The sequence below is a fragment of the Pyxicephalus adspersus genome, chromosome 4, assembly GCF_032062135.1.
Source record: "Pyxicephalus adspersus chromosome 4, UCB_Pads_2.0, whole genome shotgun sequence".
NCBI lineage: Eukaryota > Metazoa > Chordata > Amphibia > Anura > Pyxicephalidae > Pyxicephalus > Pyxicephalus adspersus.
The window spans coordinates 13,380,903-13,394,070 of NC_092861.1; the positions used below are offsets into that span (position 1 = coordinate 13,380,903).

The 13,168-nt window shown below is 34.0% G+C and overlaps 1 protein-coding gene across 1 annotated transcript in view; it reads left to right on the forward strand.

Moving 5' to 3' along the window:
- The window catches only part of OPN5 (opsin 5), a 49,980-nt gene that overhangs the window by 7,989 nt on the left and 28,823 nt on the right, over positions 1–13,168 (forward strand). The window contains exon 2 of the mRNA XM_072407441.1: positions 8,645–8,797. Within this exon, the coding sequence (XP_072263542.1) occupies positions 8,668–8,797 (130 nt within the window). The 5' untranslated portion in view covers positions 8,645–8,667. The remainder of the gene's footprint in view (positions 1–8,644; positions 8,798–13,168) is intronic.

A 13,168-nucleotide genomic window follows, 5' to 3' on the forward strand; every position in this document is an offset into this window, starting at 1 on the left:
TTCTTTGGGAACCAGTCCAACACATTTCTACTGTTATTTTCTATCAGTTCCATCAATCTGTTGGGTGATGGTAGGTATTGTTTTGCTAGGTAGAAATAGCAGAAGGTATTATATATAAAAAGCTGCACCAGTCAATTATTACATAGCCATCTTCCTCTCTAAATAGGATACTGTTATCGTGAACAATATTATAACCCATGGTAACATGCTAACGTGCTTTGGTGTTTTTTTAATATTTATTTATTTTGAGTAGCATCCCACATGCCTTCTCAGTGCACTGGTGTCTGTTGCATTTGTTTGTCATGTTATTGCATGTTTTGTGTTAATTATTGCGTCAAATGGATGGACGCAATTAATGTATAATAATAAAAATGCAAATATTACCGTGGAATACAATGCATGTCAATGTGAATGCGTTTAACGCACTGTGTCAGGCAATGCCGAACAAGCCATTAAAGTAAAATGAATATGAAGTTTTCCCAATTACACAGTCCCCGCGGAAATTCAGGAGAAGGGGATTGAGGCAATTACACTCCTCCCTAGGGAATGCAAACATCAATTGTTCACACCTTGTGTGTTTGTGTGGGGGAATAGAGAAAGTTGAAAGTAAATTCCAACCTTACAACAACTCCATTGCCCCATAAATTATTTGGTACATCCAAGTATAGGGGAGCAAATGATCTCCTCCGGTGTTTGGGTCTGAGATGCCAATCGTCAGGCCCCAAGTATTGCAATGTGGGTAACCTAACTCTCTGTAAGCTCCAAAACTATACCACAAGTCACTAAAGTTGACCCAGCTTTGACTGACAATAGTTTTGCAGTTGTTACTTGTAGAGACTACTCATTTATTGGTTAACTGCACTCTGCTCACCTCTGAAGAACAGTGGTAGTAGGAAATATGAATAGATGGGTCCTTGCACAAGGGCAAAGCTTAGACGCTACAATAGGGTAAAATGGAGCTATGGTAAACATTCCACAGTGGTGGGACTCTTTTCATGTAGAACTGGAACAAGGGGATTAAATGTTAGAAAGAGTTAGAAAAGTGATAACAGTAAAAAACAATCAGATTTCAAATGTGATGCTATCAAATTCTATTATTTTGTTTGGATTACTGTGTTTTACCTTATTGAAAAACACAATTTTAAAACTAAAAATACAGTTACACTTCCATGATAGCTGTTAATGGCCACAACTGCATAGTTAAAATGTCAAATTATTTGTGGTACACTATATATATATATATATATATATATATATATATATATATATATATATATTTGTGTATATATATATATATATATATATATATATATATATATAAAACTTGTCTATAGCAATATTTGGATGATTCAGTTTTTTCCCCAGAAGGAAAAATATTGCTCTAAGCATTCAACATTCACAGCGTGACCTTCTCCAAAAGGAGGCCACTTTTGGTAATGACGTCTGTTGTGGATATAAATCTGTGTTTTTCTACTATAGTATGTGGTCTGCAGATAACAAGTTCTTAGCCATTCGGAAGCTGAAAGGGAGAGATGCTGATTTGTTTCATGCTGCTTCTTTTATGTAACGCTCTTCTGAAGCAGTTAGATGTGGATTGAAGTACTAAAAAAGTTATTTTTTCTTTCACAAATGTCTGTACCGTACTGTTAAAAATTGAGATTTCTGCATACTTCACAGACATTGAAGTGTAACTTCCTGTTTAGTAAGGATGTAATGAGAAATACAGTATACACTCAATATAAATAAGTTTATATTCAAATATAAAGGAGCCTCTCCTCCTCCTATGTAACTGTATCTGTCTGTCCTTTGCAACCCCTATTTAATGTACAGAGCTGCGTCATATATTGGCGTTATATAAATACTGTTTATTATTATTATTATTATTATTATTATTAATAATAATAATAATAATAACAATAATATTAATATTAATAATAATAACAATAATATAAAACAATTTCAATGTAAACGAAGGTACCTACTTTTACCTAAAAAAAAAGGAAAACTACAATGACTTTAATATAAACCTAGGGCACAAATTTGACCATCAATGCTTACATTCTAAACAGTATTCAACCGCAATGCCATTAAATTTAATGTCAATAAGTACGCCCATGGTGCGCTATTTTTAAACCATTTATTTGGAAGAAGAAAAATAATAATAATACATAGGCGCAGTCTATTTCTTTTTTTACTTTTAACAAGTATTTTTTACTTGTGAGTTGGTTAATATTGGTCTCTTTATCCTAAATGATGTTTTTTGTGTCATTATTGGCCACTAGTGGATGGTGTTTTGTTCTCATGTACAATATTAGCAAACCCTAATAAAGTGTCTGATAACAAAAGTTTTTTGTTTGTTTTTTTTTTATAAACATTACATAGGAAAATGTCATCTAGTGGTGTGACCCCAGTATAAACCCAGATTTTTTTTTTGTAATGAAGCGTTCAGAAAAAAAAAAAACTTGGTTTGTATTTGAGTATATACAGTAGGCAACCAGTAATGTAAATTTGTATTTGTGCCATGGTTTATGTGAAATATGAGTGATTAAAGAATTGGTTTTAAAATCCAGTTGATAACCCCTTGAGGGTTTAGGCCTTATCCTGGTAAAACAATTATTCCTTATGCGAAACAATGTACATTGTACATTGTACATGTACACGTACCAAAATTACATAAAAGATTTGTGTGCCTATTTCAGATGATTACAAAGCAAACAATGTGATGAGAAATCTAATAGAAATGTGGATTTCCTAATACAATTTGCCTAGTATAATGACTATATCCACAGCTCTCAGTATAATAATGTGGTGTTCAGTGGGAAAAATGCATTTTACATTGCTGGCAAATGGGAATAATTACAGATAGCCAAATTGGTGTCAGTTAAACTGAACTGAGAGACAGAAACTGCTCATTGCTCAAGGGATCCCTAGCAACCTCTGGAGGAACCCTGGTTGAGAAAACTGGTATAGAGCATTAGTTTGACCTAATTTAGAATAAAGTGGGTTATTTACTAAATTAGTACAGCATTTTCACTTTAAGTTAATTTTTACTTTTGACAAAGTGAATTTTTACTTAGCCTAATGAATAAAGTGAAGCAAAAGTATAATTCACTTTTCAAGAATTACAAAAATATAATGCAAGGAAACATTTCAAAACATGTTTCACAAAACTGGATGACTAAGGTCAGCATTGCTTCATTTACATACTAAGGTAAGAAAAAAGAGGGATAAAATATATCACATAATAACTAAAATATACTAATATAACTAAAATAAAACACACAATAACTAAACATTTTGGCAGCATGGGGGAGATTTTTTTTTTTTTTTTTGCTAAATGAGACTTGCATGTTTCCTTTGCTAAAATTTAAAAATAGGATTATAATATAGTACTAAAAAAAATAGCAAATGTTTAAAATGTCTTTAAAAAAACCAACCACCTCTCTGAAGGTGCAGACATGATGACCACTTGACATTTTATTGCTGTAACTCTTTCTTTTTGTTAAATTGATTTTTTTTTTGCCTTGTCCCAATTCTAATTTCTGATTGCATTAACCACAATTAGAACCCCCCTAATGATGTTTTAATAAATTCTGTAAATTACTTTCCCTTTTCTTTTTCCTTGGCTTGTCACCATTGTAATACAGATCATATATAAAACAATGTAGATTGTGCATTGAATGGCTGTAGTCAAACAGAAGAATTGATTTAAATCAATTATAATTATGATCATCCTACTGCGGGTAAAATACCATCCCGAGAAAGTTGCATAATGTATGCCTGTAATAATAAAGTAGAACTCTTTTCATATATGAGCCCCTGTGCATCAAAGAGTTATAATGGTGCAGGTTTAGTATCCTTCCCTCTACTGTACACAAGGAAATGGAAGAGATTCTCCCTAATTTCACCGCTTGCTGTGTTTGTATCTTTCATATTATTTATTGACATTTTGTTTCCATCAACCTGTTGCTTTATGGTTTACTCAGTCTGTTATTGCAGGCAGTTTATTCACACAATCTAAAATCACTTTCACATCTCTTACATCTTAGACACTGGTGTGTCTGTTAAGTGGTTTCAGAAACCACCTGCTATGTGACTTTACATTAAATTTTGATAACAGCATGTTTACTTCTACAATAAAAAAGGATACTGACAAATATTAAAAAGGTATCAGCGGGGTGTAACTAGAACTAGATAGATATTCAAAAACCTGTGCTGAGTCAACAAGGGAAAGATTGCTTTGTTTAAAATTTTAGCCTGGGGATGAACTGAATACTGTAAATATTAAAAGAGTTTCTTGCAGTGTTTTATCAAAGTGTCAGATTCACACAACAAAAATCTAGTATATAAAGCAGCATTTCTCAACCAGCATTCCACCAGGGGTTGTTAGGGATTTATTGGGCAATGAGCAGTTTGTGACTCTTAGGTCAGGTTAACTGACACCAATGATATTGCTATCTGTAATGATGACATTATTCTCAATGTCCAGCAATGTAGTGGCATTTATCCCACTGATCACTACACTAATGTATTGTGAGCTGTGGACTCCTTTCCTTTCCCCACTGCATTTGCATTACCTTTCAAATACCCCCCAACCCATTTTGCACTGGCCGGAGCTGAAGTTATGCAAGTAAGGGAAGATTCATGAAAATACCATGTTAAAAAAGTTAATACTTGCATACATTTCTCAGATGGGCTCAAGGCAGTGCTGCAGTGACAGATCGTAAAGCAAACTGTGTAAAGTACATACAATGAAAAGTTGTGTTGTGCTGTCAACACAAAGTTGTGCTATCAGCTATCTGCTGCGTGCATTTCATCACTTTAATTTTGCACATGGGTTCACTTTAAAGTGTATTTTAAATAATTGCTTTTCAAAAAGTGCCTGATCTGAAATACACACAAATAAAAGTTCTGTTCTTTATCTAAACATTTCTCTGTTGTAGCACCCCACCTCAATCCATGTCTGCTGAGAATCTTAGGCTTCTAACCTAACATAAAGATTGACTACATTGACCCTTAATGATTTATTAAAGACTTATTTAAAATCTAAAAGGCAGATTTTTGACTATAAATAAAAAATAACCATTTTGTTAATAAACTATAACAACAGATAACTCCAAGAACTAACACATGTCAGTCAAACAATCTGAAGGCACAAAAAACAGCCTGTCCTACCTATCCCTCAGTTCAGGTGGCCATTAAGCTAACCCATTCCACAGAAAGCATAATTAGAATTGTTTTGTTTGCAGGCATGGTATATACCAGTAATAAAGCAGTGACTACATATAAGGAGGGTGGAAGGGTGAGGAGGGTAGAGATTTTTCTTAATTGTGAAGTCCAAAGAAGTAAAACCCTCACACCAATGTTTTAAATTGACCACCCTTGACCCTACCCAAATGTGTAATGTGGAAACATAATGTAGTAATATAATTTTATTCTCTAAACATGACTAAAATACATGACCATGGTTCCACCAGCCAATGGTTCCAACACAATGGCTCTAGGGGCTATTCATTCTGATTGTAATCTGGAGAGGGGTGATCCTTACTTAACATACTTGTTAGTGTAACAAATATTAAATTGTACCAGGGTATTATATATATATGGATATAAAACATGCATATAGTTTCATATAGCAATCATATGGATATTTACATGTATATATAGATTGATGATAATAGCATGTAATAGCATGTTGATGATAATAAATAGTAAATAGGGAATAATGTACTTTTATTAATCTCTTGAATGTTATGTAATCCCAAATGCCAAAATTCAAACAAAGACAACATAAGAAAGCCTAATTGTCATAAATATTACCATGATATGTGTTACAAATCAGTGCATCAGAAATGGTATGATTTTCAAATTTTCACAGCAGCCAGGTTACTTGTATTAATAGAATTAAAATTCAATACTAGTTTAGTCCATATGTTCCTAAAAAAGTTTTTTTTTCAATTTTCTACATATACCTATTGCTTGCTTGCTTGACATGCTTGCTTTTGTGTTTGAGAAGTGATGACATCCAAAAGCCATGCTGAAATACGTAGGCGAGAAGAGAATTAGGAAATACCAACAAAAGAACCAATAAAATATCTTTGTTCTTCTGTCCTTGAAAAAAAAATATTGAACTTCGAATTCTTTGAACAATTAAATTAACAGCCCAAAGGCAGACTTTGTAAGGTAATTGGAATTCTAGATTGGCTATTCCCAAATAGACCATGTTAACACACCAAATGAATTGAAACATCAGAAAATACATTGCTTGAATGCTGAAAGATAGAGAATGCATTGTTGAAGTAACTTGTTATGAATTGTAGCATCCTTCAAAAGACATGTCATCGTATTTATTAAGATGGTGCAGAGTGATGATGGCACTGTAACATCCAAGAGGGAATCTCATACATATATATATATGTGTGTGTGTGTGTTTTATCTGAATTTTATTTTAGAAAGGCACCATTAGGCTTAACTAATTCGACACTAACAAGTCTTATTCCTCCCCCATTGTCCAATGATTTGCTTTCTTGGGAGCAGTCAGGAGCAGTTTCCATAATGCAGAGACTGGTCACTAAAGGTACATGCATATATATTGGAAATCTTAATAGTGAACATGTGGTTTGAACAACAATCCACCCAATGACTTATTACAATCAGCATTAACACTAAATAGCATAAGGTATATATGGCCCCAAGGTTTGCCACAGTACTCACAAAGATACAACACAACAGTGTGTGTTTACATACAGTGTGTTTCTAAAAGAGTTTACCCAAAACCTCTATTTTATCTAATCATTAGAAACAGCTTTCTGTGCCAAATCTTTTTGTTATTCATCTTAGTTCAAAGAAATTCAAGTTTATGTTTCTATGAAGGCTAGGAAGGCTTTCCTCAAGATTCCGGAGGGAAATAGTGGGCATTTGTGCCAACTGGGTGTGTTCAACTTGAACCTAAACACAGAAACCCAAGATGAATTAAAAACAACCAGGTTACTCCATCTTATTATCCTGATGGCCCAGATCTTCTACACCTCCTCCTTGATCCTGAAGCTTTTTCATCCCCATCTGTTTCTAAGCCTGAGAGATTTTCCTTAAAGGCCATGGAATATAGTAAATACCAAGCATGATTGTGTTCTAATCTTCTCTGTAAATTTACTTATCTCTGATGGTGTTTCCTGGGGCATCCAAGGCATCCATGTAACAGCACTGTGCCAAGTCCTAAAATGATAAAGTTTTGGGAATCAATCTTCTATTTCTGGTATATTACTACCATTGGAGAAACAATTATTGTGTTTATGGTTGGCAGACATATAAATTAGAAATGAAAGGAATGGCTTTTTAAAGCAACACTCATTCTTTAAAAATAATTGTATTTCAACAGCAAGTCACTACACGTCTATACAGAGCTCATCAAGTAATTCCAGCAACATAGATTTTGATCTATACAGAGCTCAACTATGTTGTGAAAAAGTACATTTGTGAAGCATATAATAATATCTCAATGAATGATGTGAAACATGGATTGTCTTTGTTCCTGATGCATTTCGCCCTTTGGCTTCTTCTGGGGACTAAGAGACTTTGGACTAAGTTTAGAAATACAGTAGAGAGAAATATTTATATTTTGGTATAGAGATAATGAACTATATATAAATATGACAGTATAAAATATATAAATGTGATAATAATATAAATGATCATATACAAATGTGATTGTGTGTTCAAAACTAAGGGTAATAGACTGGGATATGTATATTCTGTAATAATAGTTGTTAGTATGTTCATTGAGTTAAAAAGAAAGAAATTAGATTTACTTGGCAGTGTATAATTGCTGGTTTGGATGAAAATGAAGTTGGTTGTTGGTTAGGGTAGTTATTTTAGGAAGCTTGGAAAAGCTGGTAAGTATTTACAATTAGAGTAGCCTATGAGGATGAGATGAGTTATGAGCATATATGAGGATAAATCCGAGGCTAAATTAATTATTGAAACATAGAAAGATACCCTTATTTAGAAGGTGCCTTGTATGAAAGTCAGAGAAGTTTCTGCCTTTGGAATACAAATGGTAACTTTAGTTGGTAAGTTCTGAGTCAAAGAGTGGCTTATTAATTAATGAAGTTTAAGCATGACAGGGGAAAGTTAATTAATGGATATTCGAATATTCATTATGTCCTAAAGTAGGATTTGTAAACATAAAAAAGAAAAACATTTTTTTAGTTTAAATTGATTGCTCACAAGGGAGGGGGAATTGGATACAATATTACTTACATTGTAATAGTACAGCAGCAAGAGTAGACGAATGTTCCAAAACTAATACAAAAACAAAAGGTAGTATTGGTGATCTTATGCTCCATGTCTGGAAATGCAGGTGAAAAAAGAAAAATGTTATTTCGTAATAAAGGACATTAACATACCAGTAATATACTAGTAACATAAACATCTCCCGACCAGTAATATGGTTGGCAGACGTTTGCTTTAAGGGTTCCAACAATAAACGAAACCTGTTAGTTTGCTTAGTACTTTTCTCTTTTAACACTAGATCCTCCTGTAATAAAAAGGCAAAGTAATACTTTTTCTAAATTTATATCATAAACTTGCCAGCAGTACATATTTTTTTAGATACAGTATTTACTAACTTTGTTTTTCTCTTCAGGCATAAATGACATCTGAAACAAGATGGCAACAAATAAAAGCTTCTCTGGATATGATGGCATTATTCCAATGTTTGAAAGAGAAGGAGATCTATTTGAATCAAAACTTTCAAAAGAAGCTGATATCTGTGCTGGAATATACCTGTTATTTATTGGTAAGTTAGCACGTAAATAATATGATTAGATGGCATGAATAAAAAAAATGGATGGCATTGCTCTTGCAAACATTTGTGAAGTTATTTTAAAATAAGAAATAATCATATCATTAAAACAAAATTGGTTAAACAAGAAAAAAAAAACATTTTTTAAAATTAAATACATTACTAAACAGCTTGTAAGTCGTTTTCATTTTTAATGAACATGGGCAGGTACAAGTGGACCAGTTGCTTTTAAGATAAAGGGAGCTGGAGTATTGAACTTTGGACATTGCAATTTTTATTTATTCGTACATAGCACAGGTTAAAGCATTTTGCTGAGAATAGTTTGTACTAATCCTTTTTGCTTAGTACATCCATTAGGCCTTGAACATCAGAGCATGCTTGATGGGTAATATATAGTGGAGAGGGGTCTTCAGTCTTAAATCCCAAATTTAGGATTCTCAACTATCCTCTTTGTGGATTTAAGCACAAGAACAAAAATAAAATGTTGGATTTCCATCAGTTGTGGATTGATGGGTTTCCAGTTCTTAGACGTGCACGCCATATTCATTTTCTTAGTTAGAAATGTAAACTTGCAAACATTGCGCTGCCTTTCCTCCTTTCTCCAGCTAGCTGCATTACGGGCCACTATCAAAAATGTTTAGGACCCAATATTGGTAAATTTCCTTTCCTCAACCATGTCTAAAAGTTCCACCACTGCAAAAGTAAAGTCCTTGTGATCAAGGCCCAGTACAGAAGTACCCCTTTAGTGATGGAAATTTAGTCTTTTAATATACATTTTTTGTTGATAACACAAAGACAAGACAGAAAATATTGGTTTCCATCAAATGCAAGGAGCTGCCTGAAAATTCACTTTTGATTTCACTTTTCAACAAACCATAATGAAGCTTTCAATTTATTGTCCACATCTAACTTCACAATCAACCAAGTTCTGGTGGTTGTCTGAACTTGTATATAGTATATAGTGGGTTTTCTAGTCATTACTTGTGATTGTTTCGCTCTTCCCGTGAGATGAAACGTGGTTAAATGGTAGTAAAAATTGCTAAGTGTAAAGCCGATTAAAGCCCTGGAAGATGTTAGAAGTAAAAATAATTGCTCTCCACATGCGTGACAATTTTACTGACGATTTTGAATACTCTCAGCTGCTGGTAAATGACTGAAGATATGTATACAACTAACTAACCAGTTTCCATGAGATTCTTTTCTGCAGTTTGAAGTGGTTACAATTGCCTATTAACTGTCTTTAGTTTTAGATTGCGTGTCAAAAATTCTGGAAATTGTAAACACTTTCAAACAACTTTGTATTGCTAATGTCATTAAAAAATGAAGACAAATGTAAGTAGTGTTATGAAATGAAATAGATTTATTACATTTGGTCTGATTTAATAATGCTTTCCAAGGCTGGAGAAGATACACTTTTATCAGGGTAACTGGGTAACCTAGCAAAACAATGTCATTTGCTACTTGTTAGCCAATGTTTTTTATCCGGGATCAGATCCATTTCAGGTCTGCTGGATCACTTAGGTTCACTGATGAAAGTGTATCTTCTCTAGCCTTGGAGAGCTTTAATGAATCAGGGCCATTGAAAGAATAGTTGCGGTCAAAAAGAAATCAATCAAACAGTTGAACACTTGAAGCAATTTGATGAAAAGCAATTTTCCAGCTGAGTTGGATCAGGGTTTCTTAAACTCAGCTATCCAGTAGTTGATAGACAAAAAGGAATTTATGTATGGAAAATGAAATACATGGTAGCATAGGTAGTCGCACTGAAAAAGACACAAGTCCATCAATTTCAACCCCAAGATAAATAAATAGCATACAAGAAAATCTTTGTGTTCTGAAGCTTATATTCACAGTTTATTCAGGAAGGCAAAAAAGCCTGAAAAAGAATGGTCCAAACTACTCAAAAACAGATTAAGATTTTCAGTTATGGGATTTCTAAAAGTATAGCCAATTTAGGAGTAAGATGTCACAATAGACAATCATTAAATCTGAACTTAAGGCAGATATCAACAGCAGATTTAAGGAGTTCTGTATTAATTAAACATATATTTTTAGGCTTCTTTCAGACTTGCTCACCATGTTCCCTACTGATCCCATTTACATAATAGGAGCAGTTGGGCATTTTGTGCACAAGTTTGCATGGGAATGTATTTAGGTTGTGGAACTGTTGTGGCTGGAGAAAGAACCAAACTGCCAACACAAAGGCAATGGGCCTGATTTATTAAAACTCTCCAAGGCTAGCGAGGATACACTTTAATCAGTGAAGATGGGTGATCCAGCATACTTAGAATGGATCTGGTCAAGGATTCAAAACATTTGCTAGCAAACAGCTAATGACTTTGAAGAAATCCATTCCAGGTTTGCTGGATCACCCAGCTTCACTGACGAATGTGTATATTCTCTAGCCTTGGAGAGCTTTAGTAAATCAGGCCCAATGCCTGCAAGATCATTGACTTGGTGGTACAGTTTGCAGTTCATGCGCGCATAGCTAAAGTTTGCTATGCTCCCAGGAGTAGTTGCATGGTTTTAGATGACAAGTCTGAACGAGCCCTTAAACGCAATCTTTAAACAGTGATGCACTTTACTGGTCATAGTCACAGAATAGCAGCTTTCAATGCACCCAAAAGCAGCTAAAAACTCAGTTTAAATCACAAGTCTGAAATAACCCTTAAACGCGAGGAAATCAGGAGAGAAAGAATCAACATTAGGAGCCAGTCATTATTTATTAATATTATTATTAATATTAATATTATTATTATTAACAATTGATATAGTGTAGCGCTGTCATCTACACATCTGCACTGTAGTACTTTTAATGTTCATTGGTAGGTATGGCAAAAGACCCGTAAGTGTTATTTACCTGCAGATGTGAAAAACAGGTCTTCCATGCTGCCAGACAGCCACGTTCGATGTGGCAGAGCTGGATTTAAGGATTAGATGGACAGCAGTACAAATCTTTTAGCAGGTAAAACAACATCTATGTATTAAGCTGTTTGTCTGGAGTTTAGCTTCCTGAAGCTTACAGCTACTAAAAAGTGAAATGTAAGTTTGTGTGGACAGACCTATTAGTAGATCTCTAGGCCTGCGTTTGGGTTCTTCATGCTCTAGCAGAGACAATGATTTTCAGCCATAATTGCCTCTATTAGAGGCACTCAGATTTCAACTTCGATTTCAGGCTTAATCTCAGCAGGATATCACTATTTTTGGCAGTCCGTGGTCAACAGAGAATAATATCATGATGAAAATTGGAAAGTACATTTCTTCTTGTGTGATAAGATATGAACGGACAGATTATTTTTTTTTTAATGATTAAAGATTTCAGCATGAATGATGTTTAAATGAGAAGGAAAGTAACAGGTGTTATAGCCGGCCAAGAGAAACATTGGGAAGATTTCAGGCTGCGCTTTTTTAGATATCCAATGTAATAGACATTTTACAAACAACATTTTATATTAACATGTAATAAAAGCACAAACCATCTCTGTCCCTATATCATCAACCCACAGGCAGAATCCCTGCATGATTAAGGTAGCAGCGATGTACCAACATCTCGCTGGTTCAACATTGTCAGAGCATTCAAATCCCGTCCTTGATGATTTGTTATCAGTGATAAGATTTTTTTTTAAGCCATGTCTTTACTTAAAATCTATGTTCAACCAGAATAGTTTTTAGTTTTGTATTGAGTATTGAAGTTTATTGTATTATTTTTTTTATTGTATTCATTTTTTCTGTGTTCACCCCACAACAGGAAACTAGAGGAAATCTCTCCAAAACATATTATTTATCCTGTCACCCTTTTTCTCATCTATTGATCTGATGACAAATCAAAATGTTTGACCAGACGCAATAGCAATAGCCTTTACTATTGGGTAGGAGGTATCTGGGTGTTTCCTAGTAATTTCTAGCATCCCCTCTATATAGAACAGATCAGCAGTGTATGCACAGTGATCATTAGTTGTACTGTTACTGAAAATGATAACTAATATTTGTTTCCAGGGTCTACAATTGTGTACAGAGCTTCAGGGCTTGAACTAAAATAATCTAGAGTGTGGTACAGATGCCAGAGAGGTGTGAAGGAGATATGTAGGTATCTCTTATTCTGGCAGCTTACTCATTGGACATCCAACAATCCTTGGTGGGTTGCACAATTTTACTGCATAGCTTATACAGGACCAACTGAAAAGGAGCAAGGTACAAAGTCACTTAAGCCAACATCATCAAGAAACAGCTAAGCCTTATTGGGCTATAATAGATAGGTCCCTCTATAGATGGGAAAATATACCTGACCTACATAATTTTTTTTCAACACAGGTAAGATTCAGGTCAACTATAAAGTAACCTATGTATAAAAAAAATGATTTTTCT